Here is a 21,992-nt window from a genome sequence, read left to right on the forward strand (position 1 = left end):
CTGACACCTCCACACTGCCGCTGTCGCAGGGCCTTCTTGCCGTCATGAAGGACGTTCCTGGCTTCTTACAGCAGAGCCAGAGCTCCGGGCCCGGCCAGGCCGCCGTGTGGCACCGCCTGGAGGAGCTCTACACGAAGAAGTGAGCGCCCAGCCGAGGGCCCGCGGGCCCCAGGGCGGGGAGAGCGAGGCAGAGGGGGCGACGGGGGGAGGGGCGGGACTGTGACGGACCGAGGGTGCTCCGCCCCGCGGGCGGAGAGCGGGAGCAGGCGAGGCCGGGGGTGCGCCGAGAAGGGAGGGCGTGACAGCCCACGGGGACTGAGGAGCAGAGCCACAGGCAGAGTGGGGGGCCTGGGGTTAACTGCCATCCTGACCGAGGGGCTGTGACTGAGGTTCTGAATTCCCCTCCGCCCGGTATTTCGAAGAGGGTTCGGGGCGTTAAAGGATGTTCGCTCTTGATTCCGGTCAAACAGGCAAGCGCCCTTTCTGAGGTCCGGCTGCCAGGCCCTTTTGAATAGCAGATTCTGGTGTCTTAGCCTTGGTGTCGTGGGGCTGTGTCTGCGCCACCCTGCTCAGCGGTCTGGAGCGGATACAGCAGAACCGAGTGCAGTTCTGTTTTCCCCCCGTTGATTGTCTGTGGCTAAGCACCGACCTCTTTTTAAATGAAAACAGTAAGTTGCCAGCATTGTTCCATGGGAAAGTCCACCTCTAGTAATAACTTCCCTGGTAACAGCCCTAGCGTTCAGCATTGTGCCTTTTACACAGAAAATAAATACATTTTTGGATGACGTTCAGCAGCCTTCTGCTATTAGCGTTTTTATTTGCATTCTTAAAAATTAGACTTTGGTTTCAAATGTACTGTCATTTTTCTAGAGGGTTTATTCTTTTGCCCCTTTAATCCTTCATTTGTCCCATATACAGTGGAGGAAACAAGCTCACTTTAAGCTCCTTCCCTGAGATAATCAGCTAATAAGTAGAAGAGCCAGGATTTCAACTTAGATATGGGTGATTCCAAATTCTTGGTTTCAGCCAGACCTCACCGTAACTCTTGAGGGACTCTAAAAAGACGTCCTCCAGGGTGGCCTACCGTTGACTAGCAGAGCCAGGAAAAGAGCTCAGGTTTATTGGCGTCCGCTTTAGCTTTCTTCCCGTTACACAGCAGGAACTGGCTACTGTTTGTTATTTGATAGGACCACCAAGGCTGGCGGTGTCTGTGACTGGATATCAGTCTATAGGTCTTAAGGGCCTTATGTTTTTCAGGTTGTGGCATCAGCTGACACTCCAGGTGCTTGATTTTGTGCAGGACCCATGCTTTGCCCAAGGAGATGGCCTCATTAAGGTAAATGATTTGCCATGCTAGGTCAGATTATATAAATATGAATAACTTTTAAAATTAATAGGTGGGCTTTTTAGTAACACACTATACCTACTCAGCAGTCAGTATGTCAGGTACTGTTCTAAGGGTTTTGTATATTTACTCATTTACTCTTTACAGCAACATTGGGAGATAAGCACTACTGTTATCCTATTCATTTGATGTAGAAGTTAACACCAAGAGATTGAGTAACTTGCCGTGGATCACAGCTGATAGGTGGTAGAAGAAGCTTCAAATACAGTCCGGATTCTTCTGAAATCCCTGCCTAAAATCCTGTCTTATAGCATAGGAGGCCCTGTATCTTATTGTTCATAGACTTTTTTTTCCAGTACTGTACTTTTGGAAACTGTTGTTCAAAATTGAAAGTGCAAAATCAGTGGGGGTGGGGGTAGGATATAGTGGAAGATAACCATAGGAATCTTATAGATAACCGTCATCACCACTCTTTCTTCACTCCCACTGATTCTGCTTACTTGCCCAAATGCTTTCTCTTGGGTAGCGTGGAAGATAGGGCCTCTTTTGTGCTTCACATGGAGGTGGGGAGGTTTGGAGGGAGAAATCCTCTGTGGTAGAGCACTTTTAGAATTTTTGTTAACAGGGGGAAAAAGAACATTCTCTGCCCCAGCCTTCCCTACACTCCCTGGCAAACCCCCACCAATTTGTTCACTGGTAGCTTCCTTTTTAAAATCTTTCTTGACATCTTTGATGCCTTTCTCTTTCAAATTCTGAATGAATCGGAGATATATACCTGCATTGGAACCAAAAACTAGTTCTTGATAGCTTGAGTTATTTGCCCTGGATACGTTACTTTATATGTGCTCACAGTGAAGCTTATCACCTTATTACCCCACCACCTGGGACCCTAAGATTTTCTTGTGTTTTATACCCACCAGTTTGACATTTCACTACTTCAAAGGAACTTGTATTCATCTGTACACCTAAAGATTTTGCTGGGCATTCTGTCTTCTGGATTATGTGGAAAAATGATAAATTAGAGCTATCTTCGTATTTGTTCCCTAAGGTTCTATATCATAGCGATGAATAATTCATGCTTATTCATCTCTATCCTTTGCTCTCTTGTCTTTAAATCACTTTCTACACAGAGCAAAATATTACCTCAACCCCATGTAACGTAACACTTAGGTCAGCAGACTGGCGTTTACTGTTTCAGTGGGCAAGCAAACCTTTAAAAATTGTTGGGACTCAGCCCACAGAACTTTCAGATACATAGTGTTCATGAATCTGCAGTGACCAGTAGTAATTTTGAGTTTCTTTTTTCTTTGGAGGGGTTTTTACATAAATTGTAATGGATATCAGAAAAGTTAGAATACCCTCTTAATGAAGAAGATATCTTTGAAATAGTCCTTTGTAATGAAAAAGCCATTTTATTTAGATTGCTCTCTGCTAGGTGCCAGATTTATCTTTCTTAAAGATTTTATTTATGTATTTGACAGAGAGAGAGGGAGCACAAGCAGGGGGAGTGGCAGGCAGAGGGAGAAGCAGACTCCCCACTGAGCAGGGAGTCCGATGCAGGGTTCAATCCTAGGACCCTGGGATCGGGACCTCAGCCGAAGGCAGACGCCTAACCGACTGAGCCACCCAGGCGCCCCATGCTGGATGCCAGATTTAAATAACTAACTGGCTGCTGTACCCTCCCCCCAGTTTTACTGAGAAATAATTGACGTATAATACTGTATTAGTTTAAGGTGTACAATGTAATGATTTGGTATATGCATACGTGCAAATTGATCACAGTAAGTCTAGTTAACATCCATCTCACGGTTATGCTTTTTTTTCTTCTCGTGATGACAACTTTTATGATCTACTCTCTTAGTAACTTTCAAATATACAGCACAGTATTGTTAACTATAATCACTGTGCTGTACATTCTGTTTCCAGGACTTAATTATCTTATGACTGGACATTTGTACCTTTCGACCACCTTCAGCCATTTCTTGCACCCCTCACCCCCTGCCTCTGGCAACCACCAATCTGTTCTCTGTTATCTGTGACTTCAGTTTTTTTAGGTTTCACGTAGAAGTGAGTCATACAGTATTTGTCTTTCTTTGTCTAACTTATTTCACTAAGCAAAACGCCCTCCGGTTTCATCCGTGTTGTCACAAATGGCAGGATTTCCTTCTTTTTTTTTTTTTTTTTTTTTTAAGATTTTTAAAATTTACTTGACAGAGAGAGAGACAGTGAGAGAAGGAACACAAGCAGGGGGAGTGGGAAAGGGAGAAGCAGGCTTCCCACTGAACAGGAAGCCCGATGCAGGGCTCGATCCCAGGACCCTGGGATCATGACCTGAGCCGAAGGCAGACGCTTAACCGACTGAGCCACCCAGGCACCCCAGGATTTCCTTCTTTTTATGGCTGAATAATATCCTACACTCTGTGTGCATATGCACCACATTTTCTTTCACAGGGACATTTCCATCTTTCTGTCTTCACATCCCAGAGGAATCGCAGACTCTCCTTATCCAAGTTGACCCCATCTTGATGCTCCTTCTCCCCACTTTGCCCAGTTACCCAGCGATAAGCTCATCTGGATGCTCACTCTCCCCACTTTGCCCAGTTACCGGTGCTAAGCTCAGAGGTCATTGTCAGTTCCCCTTTCCTTTCCTGTGACCAGCGAACCTCTCAGACCCTTTGTCTACCCTCACTCTCCTGTCTTGACTAGTAGCCTCAGCTGGTCTCTGTCCCTCCCTCTGTTCCCTCTCTGTCCTTCCTGCCCCCAGTCATGCTTATAAAGTAGAAGTGTGACCATGTGTTTCCACTGGCACTGGTTTGCCTTCAGGACAAGGTCAAGCGCCAGTGCCGCCCACTGTCTTTGTCCTTCAGAAATGCTCCTAAAACACAGTGCAATGTGTCTTCAGTGCTTTTGCACATGTTTGTTCCTGTCTGGAATGTTCTCCCAACTCCATACCTCCTCTCGCATACCAAATTTGTCCAGCTCTCTTACGTTCTTCCTTACTTAAAACTCAATTATCACCATTTCTGGAATAATCTTTTATGGAACCTCTCCTTTTGGCTGATCCAGCCATGTGTTTTTTTTCTTCGCTGTAAACTCACAGTATTGTCACTTACTTGTTTACAAGTCTGCCCTACTAGGCCAGGAACCCTTGAAAGCCCAACTTTTATTTTATACATTCTGTGTCTAGTACCTAGCAAAGAGCCTGCGTACGTACTGAAGTGTTTGCTGAATGGCTAATAAATTTGGTAGTGTAGGCTGCAACCCTCTAAAATCTGAAGGTTAGTGAATCTTTCAAACTGATAGTCTGTTTTCCCTAAAATACTTTGGAGAAAATATAGGAATTGGTCTCTAGGAGATTCGTATAGGTCAGGGATCTAATTCCCAGGAAGAAAACCATAGCTTTCTTCAGTAATCCATTGGTGATTAATAAACCCAAATATGGGTCTTGTGTCATTCCGCCAATATTTCTGCAGTGCCTGCTATGTGGTGGGCATTGCGGTCACGTTTAATTTTGCAGATTGAAAGACATCCTGTAATTACTCTACGTGTTTTGGTTCCACAGCTTTATGAAAACTTCATCAGTGAATTTGAACACAGGTAAAACACCTTTGTCAGTTTTTTACTTTGAACATGAAAACATAGATGCTTAATGACACTCAAAGACCGGTGTTTTTTATTTCAGGGTGAATCCTTTGTCCCTGGTAGAAATCATTCTTCATGTAGTTAGACAGATGACTGGTGAGTCTCATTTTGTGTCATAAAGGAGCAGATCCAAATGGTAATTAAAGTGATTTTGAAATATAAGTTAATTGAACTTTTACATTTTGATAGAAAATGCCAGATTCTAAGTTACGTTTTTATTATATTTTATGATCTAAACATAAAGATTATCCTACCTGTATTGTGATTGGTAGGAACCAATCTCTAAAGATACTCTGTTGGTGGTTCTTCTGACATTGTTCTTCTGCCGTTTCTAGATCCTAATGTGGCTCTTACTTTTCTGGAAAAGACTCGCGAAAAGGTAAATACGAAGTCTGAGCCAAATCTTTAGAATGTGCGTGACTTATGGTTTTGTGTCTCCACTTGCTGTACACACTTTGTAGAGACCAGCGTGTCTCTTATCCTGTAAGTGAAGCCAGTGTGCAGGTGTTAGTTCATCTCCTGCCCACACTTCTCAGGTCCCCTTGTTTCTGACATCTGTAGGTGAAAAGTAGTGACGAGGCAGTGATCCTGTGTAAAACTGCGATTGGAGCTCTAAAATTAAACATTGGGGACCTACAGGTCACAAAGGTAAGCGTGCATAGTACAGGTTTGTCTTTGGTTTACAAAGTGGTTTATGGTTATGGGGGGAAAATCCTATTTCTCCAGTTTACCCTTTCAAGTGACTTTTTTTTTTTTAAAGATTTTATTTATTTATTTGAGAGAGAGAGAACACCTGAGAAGGGATAGGGTCAGAGGACGAAGCAGACTCCCCGCCGAGCAGGAAGCCCGATGCGGGACTCGATCCCGGGACTCCAGGATCATGACCTGAGCCGAAGGCAGTCGCTCAACCGACTGAGCCACCCAGGCGCCCTCAAGTGATTTTAAATTATAGAAAAGTTGCAAACATAGCACAAAGAACTCTGATATATCCTCTCTCACACTCCCATTGCTGACATTTCTTTGCCCCATCATTCTGTGTGTATGCGTGCGTGTGTGCGTGCAAGTTTTGGTTTTGGTTTTCAAAACCATTGAGAGTCAGTTGCTGCTATGAGGCCTGTTATCCTTTAATATAAGAGGACTGCCCTGGGCAAGCACAGCACATCTGTCAGCAGGAGGGTTCCAGACAGCCCCAGACTGTCCACATGGGCCCTCACTGACCAGGGTCAGCCCACTCACCATGACAGGTCACAGGCTGCTCCTCCACCCTCTCTGCCTCCTAATCCTTGTTGAAGTTTCCTGTCTCTTTCTTATTTCCATTTCAGTGTAATTTGGGGGACAGATGTGGGTATGGGTGGCAGTAAGACCAACTTATGTGGTCAGTCCACCTTGCTGAACCAGAGACTACCTGTGTTTGTTTTGGGTTTGGGTTTGGGTTTTTTGGTAACCATAATATTTAAGAAAATACTGGGGTGGGTGCCTGAGTGGCTCAGATGGTTAAGCGTCTGCCTACGGCTCGGGTCATGATCCCAGGGTCCTGGGATCGAGTCCCGCATCGGGCTCTCTGCTCCTTGGGAGCCTGCTTCTCCCTCTGCCTCTCTCTCTCTCTCTGTCTCTCATGAATAAATAAATAAAATCTAAAAAAAAAAAAAAAAAAAAAAAAAAAATACTGGGGTAAGTGCTGATGTTCTCATTGCCCTAAAATAACATTTCTTATTTCTTGTTGCTTCCCAGTCTTATCCTGCATGCATACCTAACTACATTTTGCTTTGGAATATTTAAGACATATTGAAAGCCATAAAACACTATAAAGAATTCTGTCATGGGTATCCACGTACCCCACGTGGCTTAGGAATGAGGCAGCACTGCACAGTTGGAGCTGCTGGGCCCTCAGAGCACATTCGTGCACCAGCAGTGCTCCCGTGCGTGTGTTTGGTGTTCCTCGTGCTTGTGTGGTTCCTGATGCTCACTAGATAGGGGTGTGTAAGTCTAAGTGATAATGTAGTATTGTTTTAAGTTACTGGCTCGGTGTGAGGCCTGAGAGTCATCATGTAGGTACCTGTGACCATTCATTCTTAGTGTTATTTGGTATTTTACTGTTACAACTGTTTCATAGCCTATGCATCAGTCTCCTCTTGAAGGGATTCAGGACTTTTTCCTATTACGAACAGTGCTGTTAGTTATCATTGTTTCTGTGCCTGGTTCCTTGTGTATGTGGGCAGAATCTCACCAGCACATGTGCTTGGAGGTGAGGCTACAGGTATAAGGTGTATGCTCTACGCCTTTACCAGATGTGGTCAAACCTTTCTCCAGGATGGCTCACGCTCCCCTAGCACCATACAAACACTTCCAAAGCTCGTGTCTTCAATACTTGGTATTTTCAGACTATTTAATTCTTGCCAGTCTGGTGGAGATGAAATGCCATCTCATTGGGGGTTTATTGACCACTCCATTCATGTCTCCACTTCTGTAAATTGCCTGTTAATATCTTTCCTTTTGCCCATTTTTTTCTGTGTTGCTTTCCTCCTGTTGATTTGTAAGAGTTCTTTATATAGGGGTGCCTGGGTGGCTAAGTCGTTAAGCATCTGCCTTCGGCTGAGGTCATGGTCCCAGGGTCCTGGGATCAAGCCCCACATCGGGCTCCCTGCTTGGTGGGAAGCCTGCTTCTCCCTCTCCCACTCCCCCTGCTTGTCTTCCTGCTCTCACTGTCTCTCTCTCTGTCAGATAAATAAATAAATAAAATCTTTGGGGAAAAAAAAAAGAGTTCTCTATACAGTGTTGGTCATACTCCCTGGTGGGTTACATGTGCAGTAAATGCCTTTGCCCAGTCTGTAGCTTGTTTTTGTCCTTTTGTGTGTGTGTCTTGGATGAACTGAAGTTTTCCATTTTAACATAGTCCTGTCTATCAGTCTTTGTGTCATATATTTCCTTAAAAGTGCTTTAAGTTAAAAAGAAAGGCGATCTTGCTTCCTGCATGTAGGAAACAATTGAAGATGTTGAAGAGATGCTCAACAACCTCCCTGGTGTGACATCAGTTCACAGTCGTTTCTACGACCTCTCCAGTAAATACTATCAAACAGTCGGAAACCACGCGGCCTACTACAAAGATGCCCTGCGGTTTCTGGGCTGTGTCGACATCAAGGATCTGCCAGGTAACATGGAGCCATTAAAGTCCATGTCGGGGGAGCACGCTCTTGAGGCATGGTAGCAGGTCTCAGAAGTTACTCTGGTGTATCCATCCCTCATTGAAAAAAGCCCAGGTGGTAGAGGGTGGGAAGAGCCGTGTAAGCATCAGTTTCTCCCCGGGTCTGCCTTCAGCATTTAGCTCAAGTGAAAACGAGGCCGCGCCCCGTAGTCCTTCGCTGTTCCTTCTCCAGTCTTTCCTGTTCTCTGAATCAGAGGCCTTTGTGAGAAGCACCGCGACGTCAGCGTCTTGGCCCCTGCAGCATGAAGGGCATGGTGAAACCCTGCACCTGAGAATCTTGTGCCGGAAACTGAACAAGACCCAGGGGAATACCTTAGAAAAATCTTCCAAGTATCTGAGGAATGGAAAGAAAAATGAATGATAGTTTTGGGGAAAGTGCAAGGAGGGTGTTTAGAAATATGAACCCATTTTAGATGTTTCTCACAGTACACTGTTGAAGCTATGGAGACCAGCAACTCCTAAAAATGGTAGTGCAGTTTTAATTCCTGCATCTCAAGAAAAACATACTGGAAAAAGCAAGTAACGCGGTCAGGAGAGTGGGGAATTGTTGTATGGGAACAGGAAGTAGGTTCACTCTATTCTGAAAAGAGGCTTGATGAGTTGACTTTAAGAGAAATAAGAGGTAATGCTTCCAGGAAGTAGATTAACTACTTAAATAGAAATAGAAAATATAAATATAGTCATGTATTTAGGTAGAAGTAAGTAAACGAATGAATGTGTTTCCCACAAAACCTGTATATGTGGTTCCAGGTATAATTTGAGTTGATCCAGTACTGTAAAAGAGAGGACTAATGGGGCGCCCGGGTGGCTCAGTCGGTTAAGCATCCGACGCTGGGTTTTGGCTCAGGTCATGACCTCAGGGTCAGGGGATCGAGCCCCACGTCGGGCTCCGCGCTGGACATGGGGCCTGCTTGAGATTCTCTCTCCCCCTCTGTCCCTCCCCACCTTCCCTCTCTAAAAAACAAAATACATAAAATAAAAATTGAAAAGATAAAAATTAAAAAAAAAAGAAACGTGTTAAGGCTTTGTGATATAACCATTACAGGGAGTGGTTTCTTCACTTTTGGGGGGATTTTTAAAGGCAGACAGGACTGATTCTCGTAACTGGGGTGTCACTGGAGGTATGTTGTTGCCGCAGTGTCTGAGCAGCAGGAGAGAGCGTTCACGCTGGGACTAGCAGGACTTCTTGGCGAGGGAGTTTTTAACTTTGGAGAACTCGTAAGTGCACCCTGGGCACAGATTTCTGTACAAGGGGGAGACTGATTTTTTTTGCCAGCTAACCATCTCCTCCTCGCAGCTCATGCACCCCGTGCTGGAATCACTGAGGAGCACCGACCGGCAGTGGCTGATTGACACCCTTTATGCCTTTAACAGTGGCAACGTAGAGAGATTCCAGACGCTGAAGACCGCCTGGGGCCAGCAGGTCAGTCATGGGAAGGATGGCTGAGCGCTCCTACAGAGCCCCTGGCTCTCCGTCATGCTGCGTCCGTTCATTGATTTAACAGATGTTTTCTGTGCACCTTCCCTCTACACCCCAGGCACTGGGGAGACAGGAGATAAAGACAGGCCAGTCTTGCTCTCATAGAGCAGGTGGTTAAGTGGCTAGTTACAGTAGTAACTCAGTTACTATGATAGTGCTCAGTGCTACTAACAGAATATGATAGGGGAGTGTCATCTGGGTGACGGGGTCACAGAGGACCCAAAAGGAGTAATGCTCTGTGTCTGCTCTTAGGTGTGAGTAGAATTTAACCAAGTGAAGAATATGAGAAGAGTATATTCAACAGAGGAAATGAAGCTTTTAGCATGTTGCTGAACTGAAATAGGGTCTGTGAGGCCAGAGTGAGTGAGTGATGAGAGCCAGGGAGAGCCTGGGATTCGGGAAGGCAGGACAGTCTGTACAGGAAGGGAGTGGTCAGTGCGGGGCGGCGGAGGGGGATGGTCAGTGTAGAGGGAAAGGGGTCAGCAGGGGAGAGGGCACTGGGCTAGGAGAGGAGCCTCTGGGAGGTGTGAATTAGGGAGAAGAGGTGTTAACACGGACCTGAGCTTTCATAGTAAGTTTATTTTTTAAATGAAATTATTAGAAGCAAATATTACTAAATTGTTCATAGTGATAGGAATTATTGTTTTTGTACTTTTCAAAATAAACTTGTAGAATTCACACATAATGGAGCCGAGTAGATGTAAATGGGCTGTGAAGAGGCAGAAAACGAGACCAGCCAACCCTAACTATAGTCCGTGTGTTGATCTCTGAAAAAAACAAATGTGCCACATGGAAAGAAAGATGGCTAGCTGTAGAAACGTAAGGAAAGAAAGAACATCAGAGGTGCCTTGTCTGCAGTATCTGTCTAAGCGAGAGCCCATTTGGGCTGAGTGGGCTCTTGGTGAAGAGTTTGACCTGTCCCATACCTGTGGCAGAAATGTCCCTGGGGGGACTGCCTGTGTTGGGGTGTGAGTTCCTAAATGTTTGAATCAGGGAACCCATTCTCCCTTCTTGTCTCTGCTCAGCAGTGACCCGTGACCTACCTGCCAGGCGACTGTGCAGGTCATGCAGAAGGGCATGTTCTGGTTCTCACAACAGTGCTGGTTTCATCACAAGTTAATGACTTGCTCTTCCAGTTCAGAACAGCTCCCTGGAACTTAAGGAATGTGTTCCTCGGAGGCCCCACTTAACATGGAGCTGAGCAAGCAGGCAGTGCACTTGGACCTGCTCAGGCACAGGACGGGTCCTTCCTTGCCTTTCTTTGTGCCAAGAGTCTCCTTGAAACGCCTGCACCTGGGTCCTACCCCCTGGTGTCTGCGGCATTAGTAGGCATCTTACCTGGTAAATGCCTTTTGTGGGAGCATAGCCTTTTGGGGAAGCACCAGTTAATGGTGTCCTAAGAAAAGTGAGCCTCCGTGACCCTACAGTGTAAGGTGTTTGGATGTGCCAAGTTTCTTTTCGTTCGATCTGTTGTAGAAAGAATTTCAAAGCCCGGGTTAGGTAACTGATATTTTTCTACTTTTCAGCCTGATTTAGCAGCCAACGAAGCCCAGCTTCTGAGGAAAATTCAGTTGTTGTGCCTCATGGAGGTAAGCAAGCACCCAGGAACCACTCTGATTTCAGACCCTGCAGGTGAGCCCACGGGGTCCTGCAAACTCTCCAAGCCTCCTGTAGGGATATTTTGGCTACACCCCATCTCCACTACCTTCCTTTATCTTCTGCCACCATTGGCTTTTTTAAGTTTGTATTTGAGTCTCATTTTAGATAATGCCTCCTCAGAGAGGTATTCCCTGCCAGTCTGAGCTGAAGTAGCTGCCACCTCATTATATGTGCCATTTGACATGCTCTTCTGTGTTTCCCGACTAGAATTTAAGCTTCTTGAGGAAATGGACCTTACATTTCTGGGCCACCACGCTGTTCCCAGCTCAAGGACAGGCCTGGCACACAGCAGCCTCAAGCACTTGCTCGGGGCATGAATACTGACCATTGCCAACAACTGCTGTGAAGCTCATTTCACCTTAGTATCTGAGCATGAGAAGCTTGTTCCTGATAAGATACATGGCTAATGTTAAGGAAAAGTTTAGTATGTGGGATAGTAATAAGATCTGTATTTTCAGAGCAAGAATTGACAAAAACATCCTTATCAGTTCGTTCTCTGACAATTTTTATTTGGAAAAATAGTTGACAAAAAATTCTTTTTCAGATGACTTTCACACGACCTGCCAATCACAGACAACTCACTTTTGAAGAAATTGCCAAGAGTGCTAAAATCACTGTGAACGAGGTACAGTTGTTGGACTCAGGACGGTCCAGTGGTAAAGCTGCCACCCAGAGGGGTTGGAGCTCCTATAAGCATTGCTCCCCAGACTCCAAACCACAGAAGACACTGTCTCATTCCCCCACACTTTAGGGCCTTCGGGTGACTCACATCAGCCCCTCTTTGAGCAGGTGGAGTTGCTGGTGATGAAGGCGCTCTCGGTGGGTCTGGTGAAAGGCAGCATTGATGAGGTGGATAAACGGGTTCACATGACCTGGGTGCAGCCCCGAGTGTTGGATTTGCAGCAGGTAACACATAGTTCACTTCTGTGGGTGGTTCGGATGGTATCTGTGCTGTCTTAGTTTCGCTTGGATGGATGCCATTTAGGAAGAAAGCAGTATTGACGAGAGATTTCAGAGAATGTATTATTGCTGTGGGGACTAAGGGTTTTTCAAAGAACCTAATTTAGGCCTGGGGTTTGAACCCTGCATTTAAAAGCTTATCATAATTACAGTGCTGGTTGTGCTGATGATGCCTTTTAATCTTAAAATTGGTACTCTGATCAAATATGTTCCTAGTTCTGTGGTTTGAGCTCAGATCCATCTTGTCCATATTTGCTGGAAATTTAATCCTGTGGATTTCCTCTATTCTTACCTGTTTTCTTTCATGCAAGTTTTTTTAAATGTCCTTGCGATAAGAATTGACTGGGATGATCCCCTCTCACACAGCCCACTCCCCCAGCTCTGGTGTCCTTTTTATTAGTGCTGCCCTAAAGAATTAGCTGGAGATGTACGCCTGGGATTCCCAAGTGTCCTAACACCCGTGTGGTCCTGGTTTGCCTCAGATCAAGGGGATGAAGGACCGCCTGGAATTCTGGTGCACCGATGTGAGGAGCATGGAGATGCTGGTGGAGCACCAGGCCCACGATATCCTCACCTAGTGCCCCCCACCTCACCCATTTGTGGCAGCTGAGAAGATCTGCATTTAATTGGGGATGGGGGGTGGGATTCTGTTTGTGGAGTGGGGACTGTTCTTCCTGCTGTGAAAACAGGACTATCACTGATAGGGGGCCTGGCCGTAGAGAGAAGCCTCCTTTGTGGGTTTCTCCCATAGCCCACAGTGGGGAGGGGTCACGGGTCTCCGGTGACGAGGCGGGCAAGAGTGTGCATGTGCCCCGAGGAATGAGAAGGAGTAGCTCTGAAGTGTGTGGGGACACCACTTGGAGGCTCATCTCCATTACATCCACCTGTGTGAACATCTCTGGTGTCATATGAGAATATTCCTATAATAAACGCCTTTGTTTTGTCCTTTTTGTGGTTCTGTTTTCTTAGTCTTAGCTTCCAGGTCAAACCTGGGCCTAAGAGATTAGAAAGCAGGAGATGGGAGGTAGGGCTTGGTGGGGGTTTGGCCTCAGCCCTCCTTTCCTACCCTGGGAAAAGGGCAGCCCTGCACATACAGGGCACGGGGCCAGGGAAGCAAGTCCTATCTCTTGTGGCTCAGACATGGTGTCCACCCACTACCACCCAGCCAGGGGCTTCTGGGGCCCCGGTGCCCCAGCGCCCCAGTCAGCAGCCCTCAGCCCAGTGCTGAGTGTCCAGGGAGGGGGTGCTCATACACAAATGACAGCCACCAAGTGAACACTGGGTGGAGGGAGGGGTTTAATGGGACCGTTGGCCCTGTGCCCGAGCCCAAGGTACAGAGCCTTCATGCTGCAGAGCTTCTCTTGTAGCTGTCCACGTGGGCTAAGACCCAGCCCGCAGGAATCAGGAAGCTGAGGAACATCACAGAGAGCCCAATGGCTTGCTCCTGGGTTGAGGAAAGCACATGTGAGTCCACCAGACCATCACCAGGTCATTCCTGGCTCACTGAGGAAGGCTGTCTATCTGCCCCTCTGTCCCCTGTCCCTGCGGCGTGGGATGCCTTCTAACCAGAGCAGCCGTCCAGAGTTAGAGACATCCTGCCCTGCCCCCTCTGCTCTTGTGGGACCCTCAGCCCAGCCCCAGACTTCTTTTTTGTCAGGTGGAGAAAGCCTGCAATGCACGAGCAAGGACTACTGTAATCATCAGTGTGGACAGCCTCTGCAGAGACCCAGACTAGCAGCCCTGGGCCCCAGTCTCTGTGGAGCAGGACCTCTTATCATAGCCCCCTCCTCCCCCAAGAGCCTGCCTGGCCAGGCCATGTGTCCCTCGACCTTGAACTCCTGACCAGACGCAACATGTGCCCTCCCTTCCGGATACTGGCAGACGTGTGTGTCAGGTGCTGTGCAGGACAGAAGAGACAGCTGAGATTCGGGTCCCACAAACAAGGGCAGGGCCTTTTCCCTAAATGGCGGTCCTGCTCAGAAGCCTGGCTGGAGGAAATAGGACTCCCCGTGCTGCGTGTGCATTTATGTGCACGCACACACAAGCACACGAAGGCCATCTCACCTGGAGCCAGGTTCCAAAGAACCAGCTATACTCGGATTCCTCCTGAAACAGAGCCCGGGCCCAATCATCCCTCCCTGTTCCCTAAAACAGAGTCCAATGCCGGGTCAGAAACCAATTCTTCCTCTTGACTTGGCCTTCCAGCGGATTCAGAGCAACGTTGCCCAGAACTGGGCCCCTAGGCTGGGTTCAGATCTTAGCGTCACCGGTCATATGACCTTGAACAAATGACCTTCGAGACCTTGGGTTATTGATGCTTAACACAGAGGTAGTTGTCTGCTCTCCTGGAGCACGAGAGTGACTGAGGTCTGTGTTTTTGCCTGTGCTCTCACGAACCCTCAAAGCAACCCATTCTTCCCCTTCAATGAGCAGCAAATCTGGAATATACACTGAGTGCCCTTCAAGCTCAGCTGTTAGCACCCCTCATTTGCCAGAACACAGGGGGCCTGAAAACAGAGAGACCACCATCCCCTCACTGACTCTGCTGGATGCTTTGGGAGCCTGACCTCCAGGAGATGGATGCAAGGACCTCTTTCCTGGAGGAAGGACAGTGTCCCAGCCATAGGACTGCATTCTAGCACGAGGACCACCTCTAGCTGCAGGCCTGAGAATATATTCCTCCTCCCCTTTACCAGCCTGGCCTTCTGTATCCTGCCCCCAAACCCACCTCATCTTCTACACAATGTAGGACTGCCCACGCCCCCTGCTCGAGTCAGCGCTCCTATGGCACTGGAGGTACTCACCGTGGGAGAAGTGGGTGTCCGGGCTGGCTTGGCAGAGACGTGCGCCTTGGGAACTACCCAGCCCCTCAGAGGGGCCTGCAGCAGCCTGGTGGTACAGCCTAATCTCAGCATGGTAGTTGAGCCGAGCTCCTCCTGGAGTCCAGCAAAGTTCGTGTATCTGCTCACTCGGGTGTTGGGGCTTTTTATAGCTCAAGGCGGGGAGCTGCAGCTGTCCCCTCTTGTCATGGTGCTTGGCAGAGAGGACGCCCGCTTGGAAGTGGGCGAGAGCCAGCCTCGGGCCAGCAGCCTCCAGGCACTGTCCCTGCTGTAGCACCCGAGGGGCTTCGAGCCCTTCGCAGTGCAGGCAGGCTTGGCCCTCTCTTCAAAGGGCCTTCATTTCTCTGTGAAAAAGGCACTCAACAAAGAAGCAGGACCAGGGGAGTTGGAGAGTTTGAGAATGCAAGAGGGGGAACGTGACCTAAGGTAAGAGTGAGTCTTAAGTATCTGGAGTGTAGCTGGCAGCGCTGTGTAGAGCTATTTTAAAATTCTCTCACTTAGGAATTCCTGGCTGAGCTGCCCAGCCTTCTGATTCTTTTTTTTTTTTTTAAGATTTTATTTATTTATCTGAGACAAAGAGAATGAGAGAGACAGAGAGCACATGAGAGGGGGGAGGGTCAGAGGGAGAAGCAGGCTCCTCGCCGAGCAGGGAGCCCGATGCGGGACTCGATCCCTGGACTCCAGGATCATGACCTGAGCCGAAGGCAGTCGCTTAACCAACTGAGCCACCCAGGCGCCCTAGCCTTCTGATTCTTAACTGATGGTCCAGCTGGGTGTTCTCGGAGCCCCGCTCCTCCCAGGCGCAGCACGTGGTGAGTCTGAACAGCCCCCCGCTGATTCTGGCAGTGCTGCCACGGACATGACAGCCTTAGTTCCCAGGGGAGACCCTCACGATTGCACCGAAGGTCAGCAGACACTTTGTGAGTGTGAGTTCAGGGGCAGGGGGCACTTAGGCCCCTGCCTCTGGGCCCACGTTCGGGTAAAGGCTCCCAGGGCCAAATGTGCTGGGTCCACGGTACCCACCAGCCCTGGGGTAATCGGCGTGTAACCCGCCCACATGCCACGTGTGAGCTCAGAGCCTCCCCGCCTCTCTTCTTTTTCTACAGAAAATGAGTTACTCATTTCTTCCCACAGCAAACATCTACCAGTAAATTTGTTTTCCTGCTCTCTGAGAGACTATTTCACACCTTCTCTCTGTACCAACAACCCCCTACACATAACAGACACACCTTCGTCGGAGACCTGCTGCTGATTTCCTTGAGATAATGGAAGTGACCAGATGTGACCCACTGTCGACCCCAGTTACTGTCCTCCAGGAGAGCAGCGACCCTGAGCCCCTGGGGTGAGTCAGATGCCAAGCTCAAGTCCCCAGCAGCTTCTCCAGCCCCTCTGTCCTTGGTTACTGGATGACGAGCCCCTGGTCTTCCTTCCAGCTTGTCCAGATCCTACCTGACCCCTGACAGCCCCAGGACTTTTGCAATCTCTCCATCCACCTTCTCCAGACCTCATTTGGCTGTGACACCCCAGCTGCTTATCAATCATGATATTTAGGATGTACTGATGCTGACCCTTATCCCCACCTTTGGTGGAGTTCCCAAGGCCCTGCAGTGTGTCCCCCTGCTCTTTCCCTTCCCGGCTGCTCAGGTCAAATGTCTGAGCACCACCCTCGTTTTCCTCTGGTGCTCACACTCCACACCAGGTCACCAACATCACCACACCCCACCAAGCTGATTCCCCACCCTCGCCCAGTCCAACCTTGAACGTGTCCTCTGGCCACGTTCTGGCGCCACCCAGTAGCCAGAGCAGCCCTTGGGGAACAACCAGCTCCCACCACTGAGGCAGTTCAGCCTCCTCCACAGGCCCGGCCCACCTCCCTCCCTTGGCTTCCCCAGGTCTGAACGGTCTGACCTTGCCCTCACCTGCACCCAACCCACTAATGCCAGCCCCCTGCCTCATTCCAGACACACCTCACTCCCCCCCACACTGGTTCCTTTGCCTGGACAGCCTTTGCAAGGTCCTGTTCCAATGACCTCTCCTCAGACATACCTTACTGACAGTCCGCTTTCATGGCTGGAATATAAGCCCCATGAGGGCATGGACTTTGTTGGATTCATCACTGAACTGTTGGCGCCTGGCAGATTTTCAGTCTGTGTTGGAAGGCTGGTTGGGGAGGGAAAGAAGGAGAGTTGGGGGGGAGGTGGCTGACTGGCTGGGGTTGGAAGGACAAATACAGTTTCCATCGCATGGCCAGCACTGGCTTGGCTTGAGGAGAACACACCTGAGTCAGACGAGAAGGAATTCGGCAGGGTTTCATTCTACTGTCAAAATGACCTAGATTACTGTGCACAGTGATAAAGTTCACAGCCCAGAGTGCACCCTTTAGCCATCTCCGACCTGATCGGCGTGGGTGCAGGCCAGAGCTGAGGAGCAGCAGGGCACCTGACCCCAGACTCAGCCGCGGTCACCACCCTCACGGGGTACGATCACGCCCCCGTCTGCCTGTTTAGAAATGGTGAGTTGATGATCTGAATACATTGCATGGGAGACGTGATTTTACATTTGTTCTTCCCTGGAAACCACACTTGTTCTAAATGTGAGGCTCATTTCTGGGCTTCCCACCCCACCTCCCACCGTCTTCCTTCGTCTTGGTTTTCCAGAGAGGAGGCAAGCCCTCAGAAGCTGGAGGAGGGAGTGTGTCCTGAATGTTATCTCCAGCAATGCTGAGTCCCAAGTCCCAATGCCAGCCTCAGGCCGTGGGGGGCTCTGCCCCTCCTCTAGAGTAATCCCTTCCGCCTAAACCTTTAATTATAGCTTTGGGGTCCGGTCAGGAATAAGACTGTGGGTCAGACGATCAATTGTGCAGCCTACAGTGTTTCTTTTTTCACAGAAAAGAACTGCTGTCCCCAACCACCCAGGCCTGGTTCTAAGGAAGGCCTTCTCCACCCTTCCCAGCTTGGGGGGGCAGGGTTATAAGGAGTGTGGGGGGGGTACTAGATGGAAGAGGCCTTGGTGAGGGCCAGGACAAGGGGCCTGGGGACTGCGGTCCAAGGGAGAGAAATGTCCCAGGCCTCGCCCTCAAACTTCTATGCTACACCAGCTTTTGCTTTCAACTCCTTCTCATCCATTCCCACAGGCCTAACCTTTCCAACCTTTCTGAGCACAAACCTACCCTCCTTGTTTCCACGCTCACATAGCTTCCGGGGGCTCTACCACCCAGTGGTGAGCTTCAGACCTCAACCTGACTGGGTTTTTAGTCCCCAGAACCACTTGTTCAAACCAAATCCTACGCAGATCCCTGCTGCCTCCAGCAGACACAGATGGCATGGCCTCTCCTTTCATTGCTCTGAGGCCACACTGAGCCTCCACAGACCACTGCTCTGTGTCCTGGACTATTCTCCTCTTCCACCTGGAAGGAAAATGAGATGACCCATGGAGAAAGGAGTGGTGGCCGAGGGGCAGGGCGTCACAATGAACAAGAAAGTGAAAGTCTCTGAGGGGTGCAGCGTCAGATGAGTCCCCTGTAACAGCAGGAGAAACCAAGGCTTGGAGAGGGAGCAGGTCCCAGGGATCAGGGTGAGCCAGGCCTGTTCCGGCCTATTCTGGACAGGAGTGGCTTCAGGAAGAGCTCCTGAAGGCTCTGGAAGACAGAAGTACCCCTGTCACCTGAATCTTCACCATCATCTCCTTCATCCACGCACACCCAGCACATACCTATCTCTGCCCTTGACCTGTCGCTACTGCCCCTGGGGGTTGGGTAGAAGAGACCAGCCACCTGCACACATCCTCCCACTCACAGCTGCCAGGCCACCTGGAAGGTCTGGGTGACAGCATGGCACATGGCACCACCCTGTGTCCATACTTGGAAGCACAGAAACTGCTGGAGAAAGCAGAGAGGCACTGACAGACAGCACAAGTTCTCAGCATCAGGGACCCAGAAAAAATGCACATGCAGGCAAGCATTTGCATGTTATTTAAGATTGTATTTATTTATGTGTTTATTTTAGAGACAGAGACAGAGCACGAGCAGAGGGAGAAGCAGAGGGACAAGCAGACTGCACATTGAGTGCAGAGACCGACATGGGACTGGATCCCACGACCCCAAGATCACGACCTGAGCCGAAATCAGGAGTCGGATGCTCAACTGACTAAGCCACCCAGGCACCCCAAACATTTGCATATTATTTTTATTGCAAATCTATTTCATCCCATAAAGCACTGGACCAGCAGTATCACCTGGAAACTTGTTAGAAATCAATTAGAAACTCTGTGGCAGTCCCAGTCCACTGTCACAATAGCCCTCCTAAGGAACTGTGATGCACAGACATGTTTAAGAACCATTTCTAGGGCGCCTGGGTGGCTCGGTTGGTTAAGCGACTGCCTTCAGCTCGGGTCATGATCCCAGGGTCCTGGGATCGAGCCCCGCGTCGGGCTCCCTGCTCAGCGGGGAGCCTGCTTCTCCCTCTGACCCTCTCCTCTCTCATGCTGTTTCTCTCTCGCTCGCTCTCTAATAAATAAATTAAATTAAATTAAAAATTATTAAAAAATTAAGAACACATGGGGCGCCTGGGTGGCTCAGTCGTTGGGCGTCTGCCTTCAGCTCGGGTCATGATCCCAGGGTCCTGGGATCGAGCCCCGCATCAGACTCCCTGTTCAGCGGGGAGCCTGCTTCTCCCTCTCCCACTCCCCTTGCTTGTGTTCCCTCTCTCGCTGTCTCTCTTGGTCTGTCAAATAAATAAATTTCTTTTAAAAAAGCAGCAAAATCCTCAACAAAATATTAGCAAACCAAATTCAACAGTACATTAAAAGGGTCATACACCACCATCAAGCGGGATTTATTCCAAGGATTCCATGGTGGTTCATCATCCACAAATCAATCTGTGTGATACACCACATTAACAAAATGAAGAATAAAAATTATATGATCATCTCAATAGATGAAGAAGCACTTGACAAAATTTAACAACCATTTGCGATAAAAATTCTCAACACAGGGGCGCCTGGGTGGCTCAGTCAGTTAAGCGTCTGCCTTCGGCTCGGGTCATGATCCCAGGGTCCTGGGATCGAGCCCCACATCGGGCTCCCTGCTCAGCAGGAAGCCTGCTTCTCCCTCTCCCACTCCCCCTGCTTGTGTTCCCTCTCTCGCTGTGTCTCTCTCTGTCAAATAAATAAATAAAATCTTTAAAAAAAAAATTCTCAACACAGGAGTAGCAAGGAAACATACCTCAACATAAGAAAGGCCGTAGGTGACAAGCCCACAGCTAACATCAACTCAACGTGAGGGCTTTTCCTCTAAGATCAGGAACAAGACAAGGATGCCCACTCTTGCTACTTTTATTCAGCATAATATTGGAAGTCCTAGCTATTGCAATTAGGCAAGAAAAAGAGATAAAAGGCATCCAAATCAAAAAGGAAGAAGTAAATTGGGACACCTGGGTGGCTCAGTCAGTTAAGCAGCTGTCTTCGGCCTGGGTCATGATCCCAGGGTCCTGGGATAGAGTACCACATCGGGGTGTTTGCTCAGCGGGGAGCCTGCTTCTCCCTCTCTCTCCTTCTGCTTGTGCTCTCTCTATCAAATAAATAAAAAAAAATCTTAAAAAAAAAAAGGAAGAGGGGCGCCTGGGTGGCTCAGTCGTTAAGCGTCTGCCTTTGGCATGATCCCAGGGTCCTGGGATCGAGCCCTGCTTCGGGCTCCCTGCTCCACGGGGAGCCTGCTTCTCCCTCTCCCACTCCCCCTACTTGTGTTTCCTCTCTCACTGTGTCTCTCTCTGTCAAATAAATTTTTTAAAAATCTAAAAAAAAAAAAAAGGAAGAATTTAAACTGTCAATATTTGCTAATGACATGACATTATATATAGAAAACCCTAAGGACTCCACCAAACAACTGTTAGAACTAATAAGTGAATTCAGCAAAGATGCAAGATACAAAATCAACATACAAAAAATATGTTGTGTTTATATACACCAATAACAAACTATCAGAAAGACAAACTAAAGAAACAATTCCGTTTGCAATTGCATGAAAAAGAATAAAATACCTAGGAATAAAATTAACCAAGGACTTGTACACTGAAAACTATAAGACACTGATGAAAGAAAGTGAAGATGACACAAATAAATGGAAAGACATTCTATGCTCATGTACTGGAAGAATTAATACTGTTAAAATGTCCTCAATACCCAAATCGATCTACAGATTCAATGCAATCTCTTTTAAAATTCCAATAGCATTTTTTACAGAAATAAAACAAACAATCCTAAAATTTGTATGGAACCACAAAAGACCTTGAATAATCAAAACAATCTTGACAAAGAAAAACAAAGCTGGAGGCACCATGCTCCCTAACTTCAAACTATATTACAAAGCTATAGTAGTCAAAACAGTATGGCATTGACATAGAACAGACACAGGGACCAATGGAACAGAATAGAGTCCAGAAATAAATCCATACACATATGGCCAATTAATTAATGACAAAAGAGGCAACAACACACAGTGGGGAAAGGACAGTCTCTTCAACAAATGGTGCTGGGAACACTGGACAACCAAGTGCAGAAGAATGAGACTGGACCACTTTCTTACACCACACACAAAAATCAACTCAGAATGGACTAAAGACATGAATGTATGACCTGAAACCATAAAAGTCCCAGAAGAAAACACAGGCAGTAAGGTCCTTGACCCCGGTCATGGTGATGAGTGCCGGATTTGGCACAAAAAGCAAAGGCAACAGAAGCTAAACTAAACAAGTGGGACTACACCAAACTAGAAAGCTTCTGCACATCCAAGGAAACTGTCAAGAAAATGAAAAGGAAACCTACTGGATGAGAGCAAATATTTGCAAATCATACATGTAATAAGGAGTT

At 48.0% G+C, this 21,992-nt stretch overlaps 1 protein-coding gene and 1 long non-coding RNA gene across 6 annotated transcripts; one reads left to right on the forward strand and one right to left on the reverse strand.

Annotated features, from left to right (window-relative positions):
- Positions 1–5: 5 nt before the first annotated feature.
- PSMD13 (proteasome 26S subunit, non-ATPase 13) lies at positions 6–13,233 on the forward strand. Of its 5 annotated transcripts, none has more exons than XM_064575903.1 (13): positions 6–139; positions 1,258–1,336; positions 4,863–4,942; positions 5,028–5,083; positions 5,323–5,366; positions 5,549–5,635; positions 7,965–8,136; positions 9,328–9,407; positions 9,487–9,612; positions 11,196–11,258; positions 11,873–11,953; positions 12,118–12,234; positions 12,689–13,233. In XM_064575903.1, exons 1-13 carry the CDS (start codon positions 45–47, stop codon positions 12,896–12,898), a joined length of 1,290 nt encoding a protein of 429 aa, XP_064431973.1. In that variant the 5' UTR covers positions 6–44; the 3' UTR covers positions 12,899–13,233. The 5 variants fall into 5 exon arrangements, with proteins under 5 accessions (XP_064431973.1, XP_064431974.1, XP_045748875.1 ...); XM_064575904.1 differs by having other exon boundaries at positions 12,771–13,233; XM_045892919.3 differs by having other exon boundaries at positions 4,908–4,942.
- Positions 13,234–13,560: 327 nt separating this feature from the next.
- Positions 13,561–15,260, reverse strand: LOC123856800 (uncharacterized). Its single transcript, XR_006793744.2, has 2 exons — positions 15,093–15,260; positions 13,561–13,732 (listed from the first exon to the last, which is right to left on the reverse strand). It is a non-coding gene; the product is annotated as an uncharacterized LOC123856800 (long non-coding RNA).
- Positions 15,261–21,992: the final 6,732 nt, after the last annotated feature.

Source organism: Mirounga angustirostris, unplaced genomic scaffold (assembly GCF_029215605.1).
Source record: "Mirounga angustirostris isolate CCGP_5_RB_7025 unplaced genomic scaffold, mMirAng1.0.hap1 SCAF_13, whole genome shotgun sequence".
Lineage (NCBI taxonomy): Eukaryota > Metazoa > Chordata > Mammalia > Carnivora > Phocidae > Mirounga > Mirounga angustirostris.